The sequence below is a fragment of the Narcine bancroftii genome, chromosome 1 (assembly GCF_036971445.1).
Source record: "Narcine bancroftii isolate sNarBan1 chromosome 1, sNarBan1.hap1, whole genome shotgun sequence".
Lineage (NCBI taxonomy): Eukaryota > Metazoa > Chordata > Chondrichthyes > Torpediniformes > Narcinidae > Narcine > Narcine bancroftii.
This window is the reverse complement of record NC_091469.1, coordinates 253,565,980-253,592,179: the sequence shown is the minus strand read 5'-3', so window position 1 is coordinate 253,592,179 and position 26,200 is coordinate 253,565,980. Positions and strand designations below refer to the sequence as shown.

Sequence of the window (26,200 nt, the reverse complement as noted above, 5' to 3'; positions counted from 1 at the left end):
ATGTAGAGTGCTCTACAGAAAAAAAAATTGCTGAAGGAATTCAACAGGCCAGAAAGCATCCACAGGTAGAAATGATCAGTGTTCGTCCTTACAGGTTCTGTATCACACTAAATACAGTGTGAACTTGACCTCGACTGCTTATCTCAATTGATAATAAAGTGTTTATCTAATCTCTGTATTCATATATTCTACTACTTAACAGCTGCCACCAACAGGTTAAAAGCGTTGAACTGCTTTTTAAAAAAAAATGCTTTATGGTTGTCCATAAATCCTCCACTGCTTGCCGATGACATTCTTTCACCCCAGCGAGGTGATTCTCTCTCTACACCATTTACTTTCATTCCTGGAATCGACCTGGTCTAATACTTAACATTATTTCTCCAAGATGACTATATGCCGACAATTTCTACTCATCATTTGTGCATTTATACAAAGGTGGCTCATTTGACTAATGCATCAAAATCTATTCTTCTGGCATAATTTTTTACTCGCACATTTCTTATTTAAAAATATTTATGACCGTCATTTAACCTTGTCCCAACTGATTTAATTGGAGACCAATGGCATCACTGTACTGATGCTGGAACCCAATGCAAGGGAGTTATGATTTCCCAACATTTTGTCAACCGTGTGTTCATAAGGACTCATCTTTTAAACCCATGTTTGTGTGATAATCTAGATATGACAGCTCTTGAGATCCTTAGTTTAACTTAGTTGACAGTTCATGGTATTTTCCAAATAAGGCTCTGGCCTACTTTCCTACATTGCTTGCTCCAATAAGGATCACAATTACTTATTCTCTGTCCCTTTCCAATGTCATTTCAAACGAGGAAGCTATCACTCATCCTGATGCCTGGTAGGTCACATAATGTGTGGATCTCTAAAATCTACTCACAAAAGGCTGACAGCTGTCCTCCAAATTGCCAACTCACCTACAATTATCACATGATCATTTCCTCTCCTCTCTCCCCATCTTTTTGGAATCCCTGATCAAATTTCCAGCTGTTTTTCTGGTAGTCCTTATTATTATCCCTGTTTGTCACGAGTTGACCCTCATTCTCTAACTCACTCAGCTTTTCTTTACTGTGCACACAAAGGGATATTCCAACCCTTCTAAAATTCTGATAAAAGGTCAACTTGAATTGTTGGTAGTTCTTTCTCTATGGATTTTGCCAAATATTGAGTTTTTTCAGATTTCTTGTCAGAGTACATCACGTATAGTCCTGAGATTCTTTTTCCTGTGAGCAAGGCAAAATCATCACTTAATGGTAGTGCAAAAATAAACCGATACAATGTACACCTGTAAACAAATACAGAAATTTAAACAAACTGTGCAATACAGAGAGAAAAAATAAATTTAAAAGTGCAAAAGCAAGAGTCCTTAAATGAGTCCCTGATTAGATTTGTTGTTGAGGAGTCTGATGGTGAAGGGGGAGCAACTGTTCCTGAATCTGGTACTGCGCGTGTTGTGGCATTTATACCTCTTTCCTGATGCTAGCTGTGAGAACAGAGCATGTGCTGGGTGGTGTGGATCCTTGAGGATTGCTGCTGCTCTCCAACAGCAGCGTACCCTATAGATGTTCTCGATGGTGGGAAGCGTTTTGCCTGTGATGTCCTGGGCTGTGGCCACCACCTTTTGGAGAGCTTTACATTCAGAAGTAATGGTGTCCCCATAGCAGACCGTGATGCAGCTGGGCAACACACTTTCCACCATGAAAATGTAGAAATTTCCCAGGGTTTCTGATATCGTACCAAACCTCCGCAAGCTCCTGAGGAAGTAGAGACGCTGACGTGCTTTCCTCACGATGCCATCAACATGTTGGGTCCATGAAAGTTCATCCAAGATGGAGGATGTCAGTCCACTGACAGTCACAAAGCCCCAGACTGTCTCTGTAGTCTTCACTGTGGGTTCAGTGCAATGCAGTTTCTGTCTGCATGCAAGGAGCACCACAGCCAGGTGGTCAGACTTTCCACAAATATTGTTACCCTGTTTTGACAAGCTCTTAACAGATTTCATGTTCTACATCATTTTCAATATAGTAAAACCCATGGTATTCAGCACCCATGGGGATTGGTAGATGCCAGATAAGTGAATTTTCCACTTGCTTGAGATTGCATGTAACGTGATTGGCAAACTAACAACGAGGCACGACGATTTTAAACTTCCGTATTTTTTACATATTTATCTTCTGCAACTTTTTGTTGCCAGTTGCTTGAATTCCAATAACAGGGTTTTACTGTACATATCAACAGTATCATTTCCCTTCCCAATCTATACTGATCCAGCCCTAATAATTCATCTCACACTGCTGAATTAGCAAAGAACCTTACAAAAATTGGTGATTTTCAGTCTGTCTACTTCTAAGTCAGGTGCCATAACAATTCCTCAGATATATTGCCCAAATAATTTAGAGCAGAGATGGTACAGGAGGGTTCTTATTTGCTACATAATGTATCACCTCTTTGAAAGACTAATCCAATTGGTCCCATATGCTGCTCTTTTCCCATGAGCCCAAAACAATTACAAGTACTTAAAAATTTATCATCTAAATGGAAACCATTAGCAAAATCTCTTTCTGCATTTGCTCAAGCAGCAGAACACAGATCATAACTCCCAAAGGCATTCAAACATCCTTGGCCTTCCCATCTCAAGTAAGGTTTGCATCTCCTCTTACACACCCTATGGAGTCTCTATCTCCAGCCTATTGACCCAGCGTATCTGCACTTTACGTATAACAGAAGAGAAATAGATGCAGGAGTTGTACAATTGGCTCATCAAGCCAGTTTTGTCATTCCACAAGATCACTTCCATCTCAAATACCGTTTCCCTGTATCCTTTCGTGCATCTAGAAATCTATCTGTCTCTGTTCTGGTGAACACCATCACAGAGCCTCCAGCTTGGAAATTCCAAAGATTCTCCACCTTTAAGTAAAATAAAAAACGGAGGACTCCTATTTTTATTTTAAAATGTTTTCTGAGACTGTAATCCTCAAGTCTAGACTCCTTTCCCATACATAGTTATACAGCACAGAAACACCCACTTTGGCCCAATTTATAAATGCTAACTACATGGCTTATGCATTTGCCTGCATTCACCTGGTATAAACTTTTCCTGTCACAAACCTGATCAAATGCCTTTTTAGTGTCATAATTGCATCACATCCTTCTCTTCATCTGGCAGCTTGTTCCATAGATGCCTGACCTTTTATGCAGAAAAGTTGCCCATTAGGTCCCCATTTCAATCTTCCCCCTCTCACTTAAACCCATGCCTTTAGCTTTAGACTCTGTTACACAGAGGAAAAGACTATGACTACTTACCTTATTTATGCCCCTCAACATTTTACATTCTTCTACAAGGTAATCTTTCAATCTCCTATGCTCCAGTTTAAAAAAAAACACACACACAGGCCTATCCATCCTTTGCTTAAAACTCATCCTCCAGTCCCAGTAGCATTTTTGTGAATTTTTTTATGTCCTTTCTAGTTTCATGACATCCTTCCTATAGCAGGGCATTGCAGAACTACATCATTAAGCTAGAAAGGATGCAAAGAAAATTGACAAGGTATTATCGCAAACGGAGGACTTGAGCACTTACACACAATACTCCAAGTGTAGTTCCACCAACATCTTGTACAGGTGAACAACACATCCAAACTCATGTACTCGATGCCCAAGGAAAGCACCTCCACACCACCTGCTTATCTATTGTTGACCTCCCCCTCCCCCTCCCCCTCCAAGAGTCTTGTTCCACCAATAAATGAAATATTCTAAATTACAGAGAATGAAGTCCTGGAGCAGTGGTTTTCAAACCTTTTTCTTTCCACTCACATATCACTTTAAGTAATCCCTATGCCGTTGGTGCTCTGTGACTCGTATGGGATTGTATAAAAAGTTTGAAAATCACTGTTTTAATCGTCCTTAATTGACTTGTTATGTACACGGTTTCATAACTCCAAAGGAAATGGGCCAATGACAATTTTTCTCAAGCAAAATATCTCAGTAACAATTAGGTCTGGAGCAGTGGTTCTCAACCTTCCCTTCCCACTCACATCCCACCTTAAGCAATCCCTTACTAATCACATAGCACTGATGGCAGAGGGATTGCTTAAGGTGGGATGTGAGTGGAAAGAAAAAGGTTGAGAACCACTGGAACCTCACTGGAGGTTGAGGAAAACCAGCAACCAATTACACAAGCGAGGTCTTGGGAGTTTGCTGCTCAATTGTGAGGGGGTGATGGTGTTGAATGCCAAACCCAACATCCTGGTGTATGTGTCTTTGCTGTCCAGGTGGTCAGGGACACGATGTAGAGCCAGTGAGGTAGCATTCGCTGTAGACCTGTTACTGCAGTGGGCAAATTGGAGCTGATCCACGTCCCGCACAAAAAGCAGGGGATGTGTTTCAGCACCAGCCGCTCCAAACACGGCTCGGTCAAGGCCCACCAAGCCAGTGCGCCCATTCTACGCTGCAATCCCTGGACACCAAGCATAGTAGCGGGAGGGAGATGAAGCAGCTCCCCCGGGAATGTGCCTCCCCTCCCCCGCCCCAGCAACCAAACCCAAGCGCGGGCCCCGAAACGCTGCGTGGCCGCCCGTGCCCGCCGCGCCGGCAGCCGTCACTCACCCAGCAGCCGGAAACTGGTACCGAGGTAGCGGCAGCGGCCTGAGCGCGCGGCGGCCGCAATCGCCAGGTTACGGGGAGACACGCGGCCACCAAGGGCACGCAGCGGCCCGAGATAGGAGGCCGCCATGGCAACCGAGCGCACTGCGCAGGCGCACACGCCCAGGGCGCCGGTGAGTGAAGCGGGGTGGCCGGGGCTGCGTGAGCTGCGGTTCGGATCCTGTTCGTACTCACCGGAAGGCGACTGTCGGGGTGAGGGAGTCTGCTCGTTTCCCCTTCGGTCCGATCCGGAGAAACTTTCCTGCGGCTGACTGCTGTTGGGACAGGCAACTGGGGTGGGGGTGGGGGTGGGGGTGAGACCGGGACCTCGGGGATAGGGGATGAGACTCTTGGGGTGAGGATGAGTCCCCTGGGATGAAAGGGGGAAGGTAAGGAGTGGACGAGGGGGAGACCCCCAGGGTGGGAGGGGTGGGGGTGAAATGAAGACCACCAGGGTGGGAGGGGAGGGGGTGAAATGAAGACCACCAGGGTGGGGAGGGGGATACTGGTGAAGACCATTAGGAGGAGGGGAGACTGCGGGGGCGGGGGCGGGGGGGGGGGTGGCGTGGCTGGAGACCACCGGGGTGAAAGGGGGAAGGGTTGGAGACCACTGGGATGGAGGGGGGAAGTGGAGACCACTGGGATGGAGGATGGGGAGTCCTTTTTCCAGGTGGACGTAATTGCCTTCACAAGCCGTCAAAGACCAGGAGTCATAAGCTACCAGTTGTTTCCCTTTTTCACCGCTCCAAATCCCACTGGCAAAGCATCTACCGCAAGGGTTACTTTTTCTGGATCATAGTGGATGAGAACATTTTCGTTGGATGTTAATAATTCTTTCCACTGCATGACTAGTCTCTTCATTCCAGCACCATTTTCTCAACCATTGATTTAGTGGGTTTCAGACCATTGACATATTTGGAATGTGCTTCCAGTAATAGTGAACTAAACCCAAGAATGACTGCAATTCAGCACGGTGCTGAGTCCAGTCGAACTCCTTCACTGTTAATTGTAAAGCCTAGATATGTGACAGAAGGTACCATAAATACACACTTGTCCTGTCGCAGATGGACATTTGCTTGTGACAGTTGGGTTAGGTTGGATAGGTGCTCAGAATTGTCCAAACCTGTAATTATGATCTCATCAAGGTAGTATCCTACATTGATGCAAAGTAATAATTTGTCCATGGTCACTTGAAATATAGCCAGGGCTGCTGATATTCCTTATGGCATTTGGGTATTGGTGAATAACCCTAAGTGAGTATTGATTGCCTCATATTTATTTGAGTCTTTGACCTATTCTTAAATGCTACATTCAGTGTTACTTTGTCCACGATAAGTAATTTTTTATTTGGTATTGCGGTCAGCCAAGCCCCTTACTAAATGGTCTCGTAACGCCTGGGTGTATTTGTGATTTAGTAATGAATACGTACACAGAGTCGTGAAGCTTCTCTAGTGGTACACAGTATATATGAGTGATAACATCATCAGGCTCAGCGCATGCAGACTCATATACATAACAGTGGGGAGGTGGAGACTACCGGGGGAGGGAGGGGGAAACTTCCAGGGTGGAGGGAGTGGGGGAGGGAGAGACTACCCGGATGGAGGAAGGGAAGGAAGAGACCACTGGGGTGGAGAGCAATGGGATACCATTGCACTGGATTGGGAGAAGTCCATTGGGGCAGGGGAGGGGTGGGGAGGTGAGCATCAGTGGAGGGGGGAAGGGAGTGGTGACCCCTGGAGTGGGGGGGGGGGGGTGTCCTGGGTAAACTTGTACCTCTCACTTTGTCGTTTTAGATTGGTCACAGTGTTTGAGCTACCGAAAGAAAACAGACAGACAGACAGACACACACACACACACACACCGAGAGCACTTCAGTTTATACAAATCTTTATTACTAAATCTAAAGCTGAATTCAAACTACAATATGCAAGCCCTTCCCAATTATACTTAACAACACCTGGACTGGTCCCAACTGCCAAAGCGAGGCAACGACTGCACACTTGTAGTAGGTTGTCTGGGTGCCGGTAGCAGCTTCTCCACCTCCCTCGACCCAGACGTTGTTTGGATTCTAGAAGTTCTTCTTGCTGAGAGATGTTGCCACCTCTTGGAGAGTCTCAAACTTCAGCAGTGGGATCATGGCTTATATTACCTAAAAATTGTTTACTCATAGCTTATCTCTGAATAAATTATTTAATTATCTTCAAGGTCTCCTGACAATCTGCGACCAACAAAGGACAACTGCATCTCTGGGCCTCATGGTGTAAATTAGATTATGTCTTCTGAAGCAACTACATCCCTTCTTGCATAACCTGGTCTAAATCCTCCATTACAGGGGGGGGGGAGGGAGTGGTGACCCACTGGAGTGGGGGGGGAGGGGGAGATCACTGGAGCGGGGAAGCAAGGAGAGGGAGGCTGAGGGGGCAAAAGGGAAGAAAGTGGGGAGGGTGCAAGATGATGGTTATTAACTGACATTGCAATATTTCCCTGGCTAACAGGAAAAGTTGTGCAACTTTAGTCTTATCAGTTAATTAATACATGAATCATGATCAAAGATCCAGTGCAGTTTATAAACTCAATTTTTTGGTCAGTCTACTTACCTGCCTGTCATCCATATTCTCCTTCCTCTTTCTCTCCACTTCCTTCCCTTCATTCTATGATATCCTATCCTATTGGATAATAACCCTCTAACTCCCCCATCTCCTTCCCCCTGCCCTTTATTCAGACATCTAGCCCCTTTCTTGCTGTGACCTGCTGAGTTCATTCAGCAATATGTGCATTGCTGCAATTTTTCAGTATCTGCAGTCTTTTTCATCAATATTGACATCGGTCATAAGCTCAGAGTAAAACCATATTCTCTATTGTGTATATTAGTCCAAATTCATCTCATGAATTTTTGAAGATCAAGTTGTTTCCTAGGATTCTGACAGAATGTTTTGTTTCTGGTCAGTTAATATGAGGGATAATTTAACTTTGGTAAGAAATACACCAGGAATGGGACTTGCAGTCCAATTTCTTCTGTGGAACAGGTTTCTTATTTGTTGTATTCACTAAAGTGGCCACAGGAAAATGTTTTTTTTAATGTAAAAACACTAAGACAGCATTAAAGAAAGGAAGGATAGCTTTGGAAATAGGTTTTCACAACATGTGAAAACTCATTCTAAAGGTTTTAATAAATCATGTGGAAAATACTGTTAATGGTTAAAATGTAGGTCTGTAGAAAATGAGAAGAAATGGACAATGCAGAAATGCTCTTGGCCTTGAACAAGTATTTTCAGACAGTCTCCATGGAGGAAGACATAGTTCACATGCCAAAGATTGATGTTAAGGAGGTGATTGCACTCAATGTCAGCAAAACTAAGGAGCTGATTGTTGACTTCAGGAAAGGAAAATTAGAGGTATACAATCCAGTGATATATTGGGGGAACCAAAGGTGGAGAGGGTGAGCACATTTAAGTTCTTGGGAGTCACTATCTCAGAGGATCTTTCCTGGACCCAACACACCAATGCCATTATGAAGAAAACATGTCAGTGCCTCTACTTCCTCAGGAGTTTGCAGAGGTTTCATATAACATCAGAAACCCTGGCAAATTTCTACAGATGGAAAGTGTGTTGACCGGTTGCATCACGGTCTGATAGTGGGACACCAGTACCCTTGATCGTAAACCCCCCCCCCTCAAAAAGGTAGTGGACATAGCCCAGGACATCATGAGTAAAACTCTCCTCACCATCGAGAACATCTACAGGGAAGTTGAGGGAACACTGGCATCAGAGAGCAGCAGCAATCATCAAAGACCCTCGCTGCTCAGCACATGCTCTGTTTTTCGCTGCTGCCATCAGGAAAAAGATATAGGTACCACAAGACTTGCACCATCAGGTTCAGGAACAGCTGCTACCCCTCCACCATCAGACTCCTCAACATCAAACTCAGTCAGGGACTCATTTAAGGACTCTGACTTGTGCACTTCATTGATTTATTTTCTCTCTGTATTGCACAGTTTATTTCCATTTTTAAATTTGTTTACATGTGAACATTGAGGACAGTTATTTTTCCCACTGCCCATAAGTGGTAATTCTGCCTCGCCTACAGGAAAAAGAATCCCAGGGTTGTATGTGATGTCATGTATGTACTCTGACAATAAATTTGAAATCTGAAAATCTGATGGGATTTGACGATCTTAGTATAATTATTATCGCTAAAGAGGTAATGTTGGGAAACTAGTGGGCCTAAAAGTTGCTGCTCCCCTGGTTGTGAAGGAATGCATCCCAAGGTACTGAAAGAAATGGCAGAAGTTATAGTTAATGCATTTATGGTAATTTACCAAAATCCTCTGTGCAGGTCTCTCCAGATTGAAAGAACAAACATAGCAGCATTGTCTTAAAAAAGAAAGTCGTCAAAAGGCAAGTAACTATAGAGCAGTTAGCTTAATGTCTGCAGTTGGGAAAATGCTTGAAGCTATTATTTAAGAAGGTAATCATGAGACACAAGATTAGAAATTGTTCAACCAGACAGATGCAACATGCTTTCAAGAACAGTGGGTCATGTTTAACTCAGTTCTTAATGAGTGCAGGTATATGCAGTGCACTTCGATTTCGGAAAGGCCTTCGGCAAGGTTCTGCACAAAAGATGTACATAAGCATAAGTTGGTAATGTATATCATCTAGAATTACAAATTAAAAGCAAACTGCCTGACAAAATCCTTGGACGACAATATCACAATAGGTGATCTCTGACTGTGACTCTCTAATTTGGAGCCTGACATCAAAACAGGCATCTTTTTAATGAAAGTGGCGTTACTTCACCTATAACCTTTATATTAAAAAAATCTTAATTTCATGATGAGCTCAAATATGTCTTTACCAATATAAATGTTGTTTATTCAAACATCATTTGATTATGAATCACTTATTTTTTGGAGCTTATTTCTCAAGCCTGACTGAGCTTAAACTACATCACCATTGTGAATATTATACTTTTAACCAGCCATTTCAACCTTGTTGGCTATGTTCTCCTTAGGACTCTGCTCAAAGTTTATGGACCCCCTTTCCTGTCAAGCAGTCAAGGTTGGTTGGTTTCTTCCATTCCTCTCTTCCTGCTAACTACATTAAAAAAAATTATTATATTGCGTGAGGTGGGAAGAAAACATGGCTTTTACTCTGAAGTGTAACTGTGGCTTGTAATTCCAAAACAAACCGACAAATAGGAAATTATTCTGATTGAACATGTCAGAAAAGGAGAAAATATGAACATACATATGACCAAAAAAAAATTAAAATAAGATTCTTTGAGTGCAATGCTTTGTGCACAATTAGTTGTTAGGGGACCTTATTTGAAGTTTAAATTTTTCTTGCAGATCTATGTGTGATCCTTAGGTGTTTTGAGAAAGTCAACACTCAAATAGATGATTACTGAAACATCACAGAAATTAGAAAAGGGGCTTCTTGCATCCTCCAAGAGAAATTAATTGATTGCTAAAAGTGGAAATACTCAAACCATCGGAGTCACTTGCCTTCAGTATCCATAATAATATCTGACATCATGAATTTAAATGCCAAACAAACTATTCAAGCAATTCCTTTGTGTAATTCCACTGTGGACAATGACACAAACAGTAATGTCATTCACGTTCAGATTTGGAAATAGTAAAAATTCCCAACGTCTGAGATTGCTCCAATAGACCTCGAGCTTTTTGAAGAAAGAAACAAGGGCTTCCTTACTATCAATGAGGTTATTGTGTTTGCCCTGTTTAATAAATTGAGTTTGTCAAAGATATCTGCCAGTTAAATTGCTTCTGCATCAACAAATTTTTTTGTTTTATGAGAAACAATTGTGTCCCAGAGTGCAAAAAAATGAAGACAATTTCCTTTGGACAGCCTCCTCGCCTCAGTATGCAGCAACAGGATCTGGAAATGTCTGTCATCTTTTTCACACAGCTGCCAGAATAGACAGTTGAGAAGGGAATGTGATTTGATAGAGTTTACAGCAATTAAAAGCAAAACGTTTAAACATCCTCCTATGTTTTAACCACTAAATGTTTCCAATAAATGGCACAATGAACAGTAAAGGCTTAAGGTATAACATTTTGCAGGCATGTGATGAACCCTCTGTATCGTCCATCCAGTGAAAGGTATAACATTTTGCAGGCATGTGATGAACCCTCTGTATCGTCCATCCAGTGAAAGGTATAACATTTTGCAGGCATGTGATGAACCCTCTGTATCGTCCATCCAGTGAAAGGTATAACATTTTGCAGGCATGTGATGAACCCTCTGTATCGTCCACCCAGTGAAAGGTATAACATTTTGCAGGCATGTGATGAACCCTCTGTATCGTCCACCCAGTGAAAGGTATAACATTTTGCAGGCATGTGATGAACCCTCTGTATCCGTCCAGCAATTGAAAGGTATAACATTTTGCAGGCATGTGATGAACCCTCTGTATTGTCCACCCATTGAAAGGTATAACATTTTGCAGGCATGTGATGAACCCTCTGTATCGTCCATCCAGTGAAAGGTATAACATTTTGCAGGCATGCGATGAACCCTCTGTATCATCCGACCATTGAAAGGTATAACATTTTGCAGGCATGTGATGAACCCTCTGTATCGTCCACCCAGTGAAAGGTATAACATTTTGCAGGCATGTGATGAACCCTCTGTATCCGTCCAGCAATTGAAAGGTATAACATTTTGCAGGCATGTGATGAACCCTCTGTATCCGTCCACCAATTGAAAGGTATAACATTTTGCAGGCATGTGACGAACCCTCTGTATCGTCAATCCAGTGAAAGGTATAACATTTTGCAGGCATGCGATGGACCCTCTGTATCATCTGCCCATTGAAAGGTATAACATTTTGCAGGCATGCGATGAACCCTCTGTATCGTCCATCCAGTGAAAGGTATAACATTTTGCAGGCATGTGATGAACCCTCTGTATCGTCCATCCAGTGAAAGGTATAACATTTTGCAGGCATGTGATGAACCCTCTGTATCGTCCATCCAGTGAAAGGTATAACATTTTGCAGGCATGTGATGAACCCTCTGTATCGTCCACCCAGTGAAAGGTATAATATTTTGCAGGCATGTGATGAACCCTCTGTATCGTCCACCCAGTGAAAGGTATAACATTTTGCAGGCATGTGATGAACCCTCTGTATCCGTCCAGCAATTGAAAGGTATAACATTTTGCAGGCATGTGATGAACCCTCTGTATTGTCCACCCATTGAAAGGTATAACATTTTGCAGGCATGTGATGAACCCTCTGTATCGTCCATCCAGTGAAAGGTATAACATTTTGCAGGCATGTGACGAACCCTCTGTATCGTCAATCCAGTGAAAGGTATAACATTTTGCAGGCATGCGATGGACCCTCTGTATCATCTGCCCATTGAAAGGTATAACATTTTGCAGGCATGCGATGAACCCTCTGTATCCGTCCACCAATTGAAAGGTATAACATTTTGCAGGCATGTGACGAACCCTCTGTATCGTCCATCCAGTGAAAGATATAACATTTTGCAGGCATGCGATGGACCCTCTGTATCATCTGCCCATTGAAAGGTATAACATTTTGCAGGCATGCGATGAACCCTCTGTATCGTCCGCCCATTGAAAGGTATAACATTTTGCAGGCATGTGATGAACCCTCTGTATCGTCCATCCAGTGAAAGGTATAACATTTTGCAGACATGTGATGAACCCTCTGTATCATCCACCTATTGAAAGGTATAACATTTTGCAGGCATGTGATGAACCCTCTGTATCGTCCATCCAGTGAAAGGTACAACATTTTGCGGGCATGTGATGAATCCTCTGTATCGTCCGCCCATTGAAAGGTATAACATTTTGCAGGCATGTTGATGAACCCTCTGTATCGTCTGCCTATTGAAACGTATAACATTTTGCAGGCATGTGATTGTGAGAGATGGGAAAATTGATCTAAAATTATGAACATGGAAGAAACTAAAGTTCATCAGTAAAATGGCTGTAACCAGTTCAAACAGGATAAGCTTGGGGCTTAGGATGCAGGAAAGCAGAGTCAGCACGATTAACATAAGAATCTTCTAGTCTTTGTGACAAGACCATAAGACTAAGATAAGGAATGGTAAGGTACAATAGAATGTAGGAAGTTGAGGTAGTCTGGATCAGATAAGGGTCTCCTAGCCCTGGACAGAAGTACCAAGTCATACATTTCTAATTAGCTAACCATACACAGATTTATACATATGAAATTAGCCAACCCTAGATAGAATGAGTCAACTCTGCATATCAAGAGACTGTAGCCCCGAGAATCAGGAAGGTGTGAATAAGGACAATGACATGAAGGAACACCGACAGGATACCCCCCCCCTGGTTCTCCAAGTATACTGAAATTGCACGTAGGCAGGCAGGATTGCCTAATGCCAAACCTCTCCAGCAGGAGGCAGAAGAACGTAAGGGGGAGGGTATTCCTACACTGAAATCAACTGTATAAAAGTTGGGTGAGCCCCAGTGTGTGTGTGTATTCCCAGGGTAAGGGGAAGCACCCAACTTTGTATTGTTGTAGTAATAAATGTTCTTTGTTCTCAATTTTTGTCTCGAGCAATTTCTTTAAAGGTACTTTAATTTCTAACAAATGGGGGCTCGTCCGGGATCACACTCCCTCCACTGACAGAGTGCCCCGACGACGAGAGTAGGTGCACCCCGGCTGATTCAGCTGGACTCACGGGCGACGGGTGGCTGGTCAGTGGAAGAAGCGAGTGATATCCGAGAAGAGGCATTGAGAACAAACGGCGGAAGGAAGCGCGCTAGAGCAGTACTACTAGAACTCGGTAAGAGTATTTTACTTGTTTCTAAGTGTTAGGAATTAAAGTACCTTTAAAGAAATTGCTCGAGACAAAAATTGAGAACAAAGAACATTTATTACTACAACAATGCAAAGTTGGGTGCTTCCCCTTACCCTGGGAATACACACACATACTGGGGCTCACCCAACTTTTATACAGTCAATTTCAGTATCAGAATGCCCTCCCCCTTACATTCTTCTGCCCCCTGGATGGGTTTGGCATAGGTAATTCTTCCTGCCTACGTGCAGTTTCGGTACACTTGGAGGACCAGGGGGGGGTATCCTGTCGGTGTCCCTTCATGTCATTGTCCTTATTCACACCTTCCTGATTCTCTGGGCTACAGTCTCTTGATATGCAGAGTTGACTCATTCTATCTAGGGTTGGCTAATTTCATATGTATAAATCTGTGTATGGTTAGCTAATTAGAAATGTATGACTTGGTACTTCTGTCCAGGGCTAGGAGACCCTTATCTGATCCAGACTACCTCAACTTCCTACATTCTATTGTACCTTACCATTCCTTATCTTAGTCCTATGGTCTTGTCACAAAGACTAGAAGATTCTTATGTTAATCGTGCTGACTCTGCTTTCCTGCATCCTAAGCCCCAAACTTATCCTGTTTGAACTGGTTTCAGCCATTTTACTGATGAACTTTAGTTTCTTCCATGTTCATAATTTTAGGTCAATTTTCCCATCTCTCACAATCCTCACTTTTCTTTTAGATCAGTAATACTGATCTTTCACCATGATCAGTGTTACTGATCTTTGGTTACTAGTGTCAGTGTGACTGATCCCCCCCCCCCCCTTCCTCACTTTTCTTTTAGATCAGTAACACTGATCTTTCAAGTGTAAGGTGTAGTTTTACCCAGCTGGTCAATAACCGAATTGTAATGTCTGTGTAAAGTCTTTAGGTAGGGGAGCACCATGAAGGTCAGGGGAGTGAGTCCAGCTGCTTATTAGGGTTTGGAGTATCAGGCTCCAGTTGTCAGTAAAGAGTCTAGTCCATCCCATACGTTGAAATATGGAAGCAGTGTCTTTGAAGCACACGACCTTTGTTAAGTGTTGTCCCGACGAAGTCTGTGAGAGGCGCTGCCTTCAGCAGCGAACGAGTCGCAGTCTATGAGAAGCGCTGCCTTCAGCAGCGAACGAGTCGCAGTCTATGAGAAGCGCTGCCTTCAGCAGCGAACGAGTCGCAGTCTATGAGAAGCGCTGCCTTCAGCAGCGAACGAGTAGCAGTAGTCAGGCGGTTCCGTTTGATTGTGGCTCGTATCTGATGTCCCCTTCAGCCCCGAACCCTAGGGCCACCGATCTCCGAAGGCTGTTTGGAGCCTGATATTAAAGTGTCAAGCAGCTCACGTTGTTGGAAACTGGTGCTCCCTTTCATGGGGTGATGAAAAGAGACCAAGCTGGGGGGGGATTGTTTCTTGTGATTTAACTGTGTGTTGCAGCTTGTCTGCTAACATTCATTGAACTTGTGAGTTGCAGCCTGTCTGTGTACATTAGCATATGTATTAACTCTCTCTCTCTCTGTTACATGTACAATGCTGACTACCATTCTGTCTGTCTTTGTCCCACCATGTCCTTTGTGCTATCGCTTCAAAACTCCTGTCTTTAATACCTGTGTAGGCTATGATACAAATTAGATGTACTCCACTAAAGCTGTTTAATTCCCCTGGTCCGTATTGGGATCCCTTATATCCCATTATGACTATACATTAAATCTATGCCCTGTCTACATTCTAAAGGAGCACAATTGTAACCTCTGCTGCCCCTATTCCAGGGGGACTTAAAACATTAACGAACAATATTCCAAAAAATGAGTAAAACAACAATGAAAGTAAAACCCATTGAAAGCAGCAATAAAATATAACAATAACTGAATAAACAACAATAAATGTAAAGCTCATTGAAAACAGCAATAAAATACACAAAAACTGAATAAACCACGATAAATGTAAAGCTCATTGAAAACAGCAATAAAATACACAAAAACTGAATAAACCACGATAAATGTAAAGCTCATTGAAAACAGCAATAAAATACACAAAACTGAATAAACCATTAAAAAAAACGAATAAAATTGTAACATTATGGCACTTTGTCATTAATTCTTTGAATGTGGGTCCAGCCTTTCTCTCTTGTTCTTACTGCGGTGTCTGTAATTAAAAGTACACAGAAGGGACCATCCCAGGCAGGTTTTAGTTGATCCTCTTGCCATGCTTTTACATATAACCAATCACTAGATTTTAATAAAATGAATAACAATCTGACTTTCCTTTGTGTTAGTGTAAAAATTGTAAAATGAAACACAAACCATATTTGCATGGGTTTTGAATATGTTAGACCTTATTAAAATGCAGTTGGAGCTGCTTGTCTGTATGGGGCACAACCCTCCAATTTGTTAGAGTGAGTACATAACAGACATTGCAGCACAAGAGCCCCTGCAAGAGAACTTGAAACATATTCAACCTTTAGTTCTGCCTTAAGTAAAATGCCTTGTGCCACAGCTCACAGGAGCTGGCCTTATTTAAAACAGTCTGTAAAACAGGCACCAAAAAAAAGTTAAAAGATGTTCTTATGAAGATTGCACACACAATAATTTAAGTACAGGCTAGTTTCTATTATATTCCACTTAAAAGTTCTGCTGCATGAATCCTGGAGCTTGTGGAGTCATTATTGAATCAAGAAATATTGGTACCATGCCAATCTCATTCTAACATGCCAATTTCTCCAGTCCTTAAGTCAAGATGTACTGAATAGCATCTGGTACAAGATCTGTGAGTTCTTAATGATATTATTATTCTTATGCACCCAATTGTTCTGAACTATGCCACCAATTTAAATCATATTCCACCTATTGCAATACTCACACAGCACCATAGACCAGTTCGCAGGTTTATTTCTCCATTAAGCTGAATCCAGTCGCGCAGGGTTTACCTCCGTGATTATTTACAATGTAACTTCTGCACTACCGGATTTAAATATAAACCTGATGAATGGGGGAAAGTTATCATGAATTAAATAACAGCGGCAATACAGAGAAATTGTGCTGAGGCATTAATTTCACTCCGGAGGAAAATGCACCAGAGAAATGAATGATTAAACTTATAGGAATCCCCATAGGAATCCCCAGAGGTATCTTTATTCTCCAGAGGTGGGTGATCTTTAAACTCACGGACCTTGACTGCTGAATGTGTAGAAGAAATGTATTAAATGTGTTGATAGGGCTCCATACCTCTAACTGCAAGACAAGAGCCTGAAGCCTCAATTTCAAGTGCCACAGTGCACTTAAAGGGACATGCACACTCCCCCTTCAACTGGCTGATCCAGCCACTTTACACATCAGATCCTTTCTTTATCTCACATACACTTAAAGTTAAGATGTATAGAACTCACCCTATTTGCGCAAACATTTCTCCCTGCAAATGTTATAACATCACTCAACTCTCAGGTACTCCCTGTGCAAAATCACATTTAAATACAATTTATTTCATAAATTGGAATTAATTGGTAGTTAAATTCGCTAATTCTACAGTATTGAAAAACGATCATTTATGACATTTAATTTTTAGCATGAATTTTAATCAATATTGGTCAGTGACTGAAGTGGGAAGTCGTGATTTATGAAATTATCTCTGGTCTCTACTCTCCCACTCCCTGCACTTCTCCCAACATTCAGGAGCTGGCACACAGTCCCTGCCTTTTCCATGTTACTCATCTACTATTACTTTAACTGCTTGCATCAAAATGTTAGCCTTTGCTTTCTGCTTATCCTCAGATGTCTGGACAAATGCTTTTTGTGTGATCTGTAGAAGCTGGGTTATTCCCTGCTCATGCCAATTTTCTGTCTTTTGTAATTTTCTCTTAATGTCTGGGGCTGAGTTGGTAACAAAACCTGTTAGTACCAATTGTTCCCCTGCTGGGGATTCTATGTCGAGACCCCCATATTGTATATATATTTGGTCCCAAAAATTGGTCTAACTGTTCGGCACATCCCTGGGGATCTTCTATCAGGGAGGTCAGTTCTTTCTTAAAGTTACACACTTCAGTACTGGTCAGGGGCACATTTACGAAACCGAGACCCTCTCCCATGGGAACTTCCCGCAGTGGTCTCATCCAATTGGTTTCTGGCTTATTAGGTCTGGGTTCCTGCTCCCTGGGAAATGAATCAAAGGGTTCTGCCCTTTCTTCCTGAAGAGTCTCACGCTGTTCTGAATTAAAGTTACCTCTCTCTCCTGCCAACAGAGGTGGTAATCGAGTGCTTTGTGAGCAAGTTATCATACCACTCCTGCTCTCTTCTCTCTTCTCTAGTGGTGGGGGAGGTGGGGAAGGTGCAGAAGGGTAGGTCATAGGAGGGGAAGGAAAGATAGGAGCCGGCATTGGAGGAACATAAGGTGGAGGGAGGGAATGTAACACATCCCAACCCTGTGGTTCAGGGACAAGAGGTTCCTCCTCTCTCTTATTCCTGAATTCTTTCTCATTCAAAACCAGCTGTTCAATGGATCCCTTGAGCCAGCAGGCTGCATATTCCCTGCTCTCAACATTGTCTGGCTGGTTTTGATAGAGCCATAAGTTCAAACTTCACACATCCATTCATCCTCGGATCCGAATTTTGGCCAGTACACGGAGCTCCCTTTAACCGGGTATCCCACCCATTCATTACAACAATACCTGACCGTCGTCAGTTTGTCTTTACCGCGGGTCTTTCCTGTGCCCCACTCAGATAACATCATCCCAAGCGGGCTGTACGTAGCTATCTGGTGGTCACGTCCTGTGTCAGGACTCTCATCTCTACTGCCCGCTAGTCTGTCTTTACCGCGGGTCTTTCCTGTGCCCCACTCAGATAACATCATCCCAAGCGGGCTGTACGTAGCTATCTGGTGGTCACGTCCTGTGTCAGGACTCTCATCTCTACTGCCCGCTATTCCCATACTTAGGAACAAGTAAAATACTCTTACCGAGTTCTGGCAGTACTGCTCTAGCGCGCGTCCTTCCGCCGTTTGTTCTCAATGCCTCTTCTCGGATATCACTCGCTTCTTCCACTGACCAGCCACCCGTCGCCCGTGAGTCCAGCTGAATCAGCCGGGGTGCACCTACTCTCGTCGTCGGGGTACTCTGTCAGTGGAGGGAGTGTGATCCCGGACGAGCCCCCATTTGTTAGGAATTAAAGTACCTTTAAAGAAATTGCTCGAGACAAAAATTGAGAACAAAGAACATTTATTACTACAACAATGCAAAGTTGGGTGCTTCCCCTTACCCTGGGAATACACACACATACTGGGGCTCACCCAACTTTTATACAGTCAATTTCAGTATCAGAATGCCCTCCCCCTTACATTCTTCTGCCCCCTGGATGGGTTTGGCATAGGTAATTCTTCCTGCCTACGTGCAGTTTCGGTACACTTGGAGGACCAGGGGGGGGTATCCTGTCGGTGTCCCTTCATGTCATTGTCCTTATTCACACCTTCCTGATTCTCTGGGCTACAGTCTCTTGATATGCAGAGTTGACTCATTCTATCTAGGGTTGGCTAATTTCATATGTATAAATCTGTGTATGGTTAGCTAATTAGAAATGTATGACTTGGTACTTCTGTCCAGGGCTAGGAGACCCTTATCTGATCCAGACTACCTCAACTTCCTACATTCTATTGTACCTTACCATTCCTTATCTTAGTCCTATGGTCTTGTCACAAAGACTAGAAGATTCTTATGTTAATCGTGCTGACTCTGCTTTCCTGCATCCTAAGCCCCAAACTTATCCTGTTTGAACTGGTTTCAGCCATTTTACTGATGAACTTTAGTTTCTTCCATGTTCATAATTTTAGGTCAATTTTCCCATCTCTCACATAAGCATGGGAATAACGGGCAGTAAAGATGAGAGTCCTGACACAGGACGTGACCACCAGATAGCTACGTACAGCCCGCTTGGGTTGATGTTATTTGAGTGGGGTACAGGAAAGACCCGTGGTAAAGACAAACTGACAATGGTCAGGTATTGTTGTATTGAATGGGTTAAATACCCGGTTAAAGGGAGCTCCGTGTACTGGCCAAAATTCGGATCCGAAGATGAATGGATGTGTAAAGCTTTGAACCTATGGCTCTATCAAAACCAGAAAGACAATGTTGAGAGCAGGGAATATGCAGCCTGCTGGCTCAAGGGATCCATTGAACAGCTGGTTTTGAATGAGAAAGAATTCAGGGATAAGAGAGAGGAGGAACCTTTTGTCCCTGAATCACAGGGTTGGGATGTGTTACATTCCCTCCCTCCACCCTATGTTCCTCCTATGCCGGCTCCTATCTTTCCTTCCCCTCCTATGACCTACCCTTCTGCACCTTCCCCACCTCCCCCACCACTAGAGAAGAGAGAAGAGAGCAGGAGTGGTATGATAACTTGCTCACAAAGCACTCGATTACCACCTCTGTTGGCAGGAGAGAGAGGTAACTTTAATTCAGAACAGCGTGAGACTCTTCAGGAAGAAAGGGCAGAACCCTTTGATTCATTTCCCAGGGAGCAGGAACCCAGACCTAATAAGCCAGAAACCAATTGGATGAGACCACTGCGGGAAGTTCCCATGGGAGAGGGTCTCGGTTTCGTAAATGTGCCCCTGACCAGTACTGAAGTGCGTAACTTTAAGAAAGAACTGACCTCCCTGATAGAAGATCCCCAGGGATGTGCCGAAAAGTTAGACCAATTTTTGGGACCAAATATATATACAATATGGGGGTCTCGACATAGAATCCCCAGCAGGGGAACAATTGGTACTAACAGGTTTTGTTACCAACTCAGCCCCAGACATTAGGAGAAAATTACAAAAGACAGAAAATTGGCATGAGCAGGGAATAACCCAGCTTCTACAGATCACACAAAAAGCATTTGTCCAGACATCTGAGGATAAGCAGAAAGCAAAGGCTAACATTTTAATGCAAGCAGTTAAAGTAATAGTAGATGAGTAACATGAAAAAAGGCAGGGACTGTGTGCCAGCTCCTGAATGTTGGGAGAAGCGTCGGGAGTGGGAGAGTAGAGACCAGAGATAATTTCATAAATCACGACTTCCCACTTCAGTCACTGACCAATATTGATTAAAATTCATGCTAAAATTTAAATGTCATAAAGGATCGTTTATCAATACTGTAGAATGAGCGAATTGAACTACCAGTTAATTCCAATTTATGAAATAAATTGTATTCAAATGTGATTTTGCACAGGGAGTACCTGAGAGTTGAGTGATGTTATAACATTTGCAGGGAGAAATGTTTGCGCAAATAGGGTGAGTTCTATACATCTTAACTTTAAGTGTATGTGAGATAAAGAAAGGATCTGATGTGTAAAGTGGCTGGATCAGCCAGTTGAAGGGGGAGTGTGCATGTCCCTTTAAGTGCACTGTGGCACTTGAAATTGAGGCTTCAGGCTCTTGTCTTGCAGTTAGAGGTATTTCTTCTACACATTCAGCAGTCAAGGTCCGTGAGTTTAAAGATCACCCACCTCTGGAGAATAAAGATACCTCTGGGGATTCCTATGGGGATTCCTATAAGTTTAATCATTCATTTCTCTGGTGCATTTTCCTCCGGAGTGAAATTAATGCCTCAGCACAATTTCTCTGTATTGCCGCTGTTATTTAATTCATGATAACTTTCCCCATTCATCAGGTTTATATTTAAATCCGGTAGTGCGGAAGTTACATTGTAAATAATCACGGAGGTAAACCCTGCGCGACTGGATTCAGCTTAATGGAGAAATAAACCTGCGAACTGGTCTATGGTGGTGTGTGAGTACTGCAATAGGTGGAATATGATTTACATTGGTGGCATCGTTCAGAACAATTGGGCGCATAGGAATAATAATAGCATTAATTACTCACAGATCTTGTACCTGATACTATTCACTACGTCCCGGCTTCAGGACTGGGAAATTGGCATGGTACAGAGAAATTGGCATGGCACCAATATTTCTTGATTCACTAATGACTCCACAAGCTCCAGGATTCATGCAGCTAAACTTTAAGTGCAATATTATAGAAACTAGCCGGTACTTAAATGATTGTGTGTGCAATCAACATTGGAAAAATATGAAAGGTAATACAGGTGCTCCCCTACTTATGATTTTACGATGACACAATAGCATGACTGTCATTTACTTTCATATAATGTGTTAAAGGTCATCACAAGCATCGTTGATTTTTCCAATAAACTTTGATAATTCCTCTAAGGTGAATTTTTTGTAGCCTCGTTGGTTAATCACATTTTCGGAAAGCTTACAGGGACTGTTGGGAGAGAGCAAGGTAGTGGGATCCGTATGGGGACTGATACAGCGCTGTCGTTAGAGAGTGGGGCAGCGGGATCAGTATGAGGACTGATACAGTGCTGTCAATATTAGACAAGGTACGTCTCCAATTAAGATTTTTTTCAACTTATGCTGGGTCTGCTGGAACGCAACCCTATCGTAAATTGAGGAGCACCTGTGATGTTCTTCCATCTAAAGCCAGCTTTAGATAAACTCTTATCATTCTGACAAATCCAGGTCTAAATCTAATTTTCCTCCAGTCTTTGAGCAAGCACTTCCACTGCTGCATCTTACTGATCACCTCCTCACCAATGAATCAGAAGACCATGGTGTATGGCACTCACTGCACAAGCAGTCTGAAAATGTGTACAAGCCTGTTCAACTTCATTTTACAAAATCAACAATCGGTTCCAGGCTCCCCAATGCTCTCTGTGGAGAGAAAATTGCCAGATTTTTACCCTTTTAATGCCCTTGGTTATGTTACATGGATGTAAGGGGGTTGGAGGGTTATGGGCAGGGAGTAGGTAAGTGGAACTAGTTGGAGTTTCATGTAAATCGGTGCGGACTAGAAGGGCCAATATGGCCTGTTTCCGTACTGTTATTGCTATATGGTTATTATATGGAATATGGTTGTGAGCTGTGGCACAAGGCATTTTACTTAAGGCAGAACTAAAGGTTGAATATGTTTCAAGTTCTCTTGCAGAGGCTCTTGTGCTACAATGTCTGTTATGTACTCTAACAAATTGGAGGGTTGTGCCCCATACAGACAAGCAGCTCCAACTGCATTTTAATAAGGTCTAACATATTCAAAACCCATGCAAATATGGTTTGTGTTTCATTTTACAATTTTTACACTAACACAAAGGAAAGTCAGATTGTTATTCATTTTATTAAAATCTAGTGATTGGTTATATGTAAAAGCATGGCAAGAGGATCAACTAAAACCTGCCTGGGATGGTCCCTGCTGTGTACTTTAATTACAGACACCGCAGTAAGAACAAGAGAGAAAGGCTGGACCCACATTCAAAGAATTAAACCAGCTTCTGAACCACAACATCACGACACACAGATTCAAACCCCAACCTGGCGTGCAGTTCCTCATCCATCAGACCTGAAACTTACACTGCGCCGTGACAAAATGCCGTAATGTTACATTTTTTTCGTTTTTTTTAATGGTTTATACAGTTATTGTTGTATTCTTTATTGCCGTATTTTTATGGGTTTTACATTTATTTTCGTGCTTTAATGGTTTATTCAGTTATTGTTGTATTTTATTGCTGTTTTCAATGAGCTTTACATTTATTGTGGTTTATTCAGTTATTGTTGTATTTTATTGCTGTTTTCAATGAGCTTTACATTTTTTGTGGTTTATTCAGTTATTGTTGTATTTTATTGCTGCTTTCAATGGGTTTTACTTTCATTGTTGTTTACTCATTTTTTGGAATATTGTTCGTTAATGTTTTAAGTCCCCCTGGAATAGGGGCAGCAGAGGTTACAATTGTGCTCCTTTAGAATGTAGACAGGGCATAGATTTAATGTATAGTCATAGTGGGGTATGGGTTAACAAGGGATTCCAATACGGACCAGGGGAACTGAACAGCTTTAGTGGAGTACATCTAATTTGTATCTTAGCCTACACAGGTATTAGAGACAGGAGTTTTGAAGCGATAGCACAAAGGACATGGTGGGACAAAGACAGACAGAATGGTAGTCAGGATTGTACATGTAGCAGAGAGAGAGAGAGTTAATACATATGCTAATGTACACAGACAGGCTGCAACTCCCAAGTTCAATGATACATATGCTAATGTTAGCAGACAAGCTGCAACACACAGTTAAATCACAAGAAACAATCCCTCCCCAGCTTGGTCACTTTTCATCACCCCGTGAAGGGGAGCACCAGTTACCAACAACGTGAGCTGCTTGACACTTTAATATCAGGCTCCAGACAGCCTTCGGAGATCGATGGCCCTAGGGTTCGGGGCTGAAGAGGACATCAGATACTAGCCACAATTCAACGGAACCGCCTGACTACTGCTACTCGTTCGCTGCTGAAGGCAGCGTTTCTCACAGACTTCGTCAGGACAATGCTTACAAAAGTCGGGTGGTTAAAAGACACTGCTTCAATGTTTCAACGTGAATCTGCCCATGCCCATGTTCAGACGTGGCAACTTCGGACTGATGTGGGATGGACTAGACTCTTTACTGAGAACTGGAGCCTGATACTCACAACCCTAATAAGCAGCTGGACTCGCTACTCTGACCTTCATGGTGCTCCCCTACCTAAAGACTTTACACAGGTGTTACATTTCGGTTATTGACCAGCTGGGTAAAACTACACCTTACACTTGAAAGATCAGTATTACTGATCTAAAAGAAAAGTGAGGAAGGGGTGGGGGGGGATCAGTCACACTGACACTAGTAGCCAAAGATCAGTAACACTGATCATGGTGAAAGATCAGTATTACTGATCTAAAAGAAAAGTGAGGATTGTGAGAGATGGGAAAATTGATCTAAAATTATGAACATGGAAGAAACTAAAGTTCATCAGTAAAATGGCTGTAACCAGTTCAAACAGGATAAGCTTGGGGCTTAGGATGCAGGAAAGCAGAGTCAGCACGATTAACATAAGAATCTTCTAGTCTTTGTGACAAGACCATAAGACTAAGATAAGGAATGGTAAGGTACAATAGAATGTAGGAAGTTGAGGTAGTCTGGATCAGATAAGGGTCTCCTAGCCCTGGACAGAAGTACCAAGTCATACATTTCTAATTAGCTAACCATACACAGATTTATACATATGAAATTAGCCAACCCTAGATAGAATGAGTCAACTCTGCATATCAAGAGACTGTAGCCCCGAGAATCAGGAAGGTGTGAATAAGGACAATGACATGAAGGGACACCGACAGGATACCCCCCCCTGGTTCTCCAAGTATACTGAAATTGCACGTAGGCAGGCAGGATTGCCTAATGCCAAACCTCTCCAGCAGGAGGCAGAAGAATGTAAGGGGGAGGGTATTCCTACACTGAAATCAACTGTATAAAAGTTGGGTGAGCCCCAGTGTGTGTGTGTATTCCCAGGGTAAGGGGAAGCACCCAACTTTGCATTGTTGTAGTAATAAATGTTCTTTGTTCTCAATTTTTGTCTCGAGCAATTTCTTTAAAGGTACTTTAATTTCTAACATGATGAACCCTCTGTATCGTCCACCCATTGAAAGGTATAACATTTTGCAGGCATGTGATGAACCCTCTGTATCGTCCGCCCATTGAAAGGTATAACATTTTGCAGGCATGTGATGAACCCTCTGTATCGTCCGCCCATTGAAAGGTATAACATTTTGCAGGCATGTGATGAATCCTCTGTATCGTCCATCCAGTGAAAGGTATAACATTTTGCAGGCATGTAATGAACCCTCTGTATCATCCGCTCATTGAAAGGTATAACATTTTGCAGGCATGTGATGAACCCTCTGTATCTCAAAATTCTTGGAGAGTTGTTTTCAGCGAATTGTTTCTTCATGTGAATGATTTCCCCCTTTTGCATGGAGGTTACAATATCTCATGTTTTCTTCTATGATGATTTCATAAACTCCAGTATGAGTCTGATGAAGTAACCTTCATGATGTTTATGATCCATAAACAAGAATGATCTTCCTTTCTTTTACCCACAATTGGGTGAGTCACAAGTGGCTATTTCTCTTGACCAAGAAAAGCAGCAAAGTGGCCATCCTTTCCGAAGCCACTGTAATTCTGTGTTCCTCCCTTGACAAAGAATACAATGCAAACAGTACCCTCTCTGACTGGATACTTCTGCTTTTATGACTCCAGATAAATCTTGATACAATTTTGAAATGCAGCTTTTTGGATGTCGAAATCACATGACATCACTGCTGTTATTGAAATCACTTCAAAAGAATGTATTATGAGCAAAGGACTCTGGTCTGTCTGCTGACCATTGAATCCAAAAGTCCCCTCAGATGATTCTGAGCAAACAACTATTGTTTCAGCAATTGAATGAAACATGCAATTCTAATTTCAATGAAGAATCACTTATGTTTTTATGGTTGTTTACCCAGCTTCAACCAACAATGGAATAGCAAACATTTTGACTTTCAAAATGGTTTCTCTATGTAAGGGTCTGTGGTGTTTGTTAGTGTGCTTCTGTCCACCCACAAAATCCCTTTACGAAATATAATAATGCAATTCTGTCACATTTAGTATCTGTTTTAATCCTTCTGGCAAGCATCAACTCTTCCATCAGTTCGTTTCCATTCCAGAACATGGCATATGCCACGAGAAGAGCATTATTCTCTTACAGAGTGGATTCATCTGATTGTAAAGAGAATTTCTTGGATTGTAATGAAATGTCTAATTGTTTATCATTTTCCCTTGCCATCTCATCAATTCTTTTAGAAGCAGTGGAATTACTCAAAG

General features: G+C 42.5%; 1 protein-coding gene and 2 long non-coding RNA genes across 9 annotated transcripts in view; 2 read left to right on the top strand and 1 right to left on the bottom strand.

Annotated features, from left to right (window-relative positions):
* The window catches only part of pdhx (pyruvate dehydrogenase complex component X), a 236,418-nt gene extending 230,973 nt beyond the window's left edge, over window positions 1-5,445 (bottom strand). For 3 of the 6 annotated variants that reach the window (XM_069895582.1, XM_069895612.1, XM_069895604.1), the window contains exon 1: window positions 4,621-4,785. In XM_069895582.1, coding sequence (XP_069751683.1) covers window positions 4,621-4,747 — 127 coding nt within the window. In that variant the 5' untranslated portion in view covers window positions 4,748-4,785. Of the gene's footprint in view, window positions 1-4,620; window positions 4,786-4,851 lie in introns of those variants that run through there. The other 3 variants (XM_069895564.1, XM_069895593.1, XM_069895573.1) reach the window with 2 other exon arrangements.
* LOC138741478 (uncharacterized) overlaps window positions 4,783-26,200 on the top strand; it is a 33,064-nt gene continuing 11,646 nt past the window's right edge. Inside the window, exons 1-2 of one of the 2 annotated variants that reach the window (XR_011343516.1) lie at window positions 4,783-4,869; window positions 8,993-9,054. This is a non-coding gene — a long non-coding RNA (uncharacterized lncRNA). Of the gene's footprint in view, window positions 4,870-5,565; window positions 5,910-8,992; window positions 9,055-26,200 lie in introns of those variants that run through there. The other variant, XR_011343515.1, reaches the window with a different exon arrangement.
* Window positions 9,063-10,422, top strand: LOC138741488 (uncharacterized). The gene is made up of 2 exons (XR_011343529.1): window positions 9,063-9,717; window positions 10,008-10,422. It is a non-coding gene; the product is annotated as an uncharacterized lncRNA (long non-coding RNA).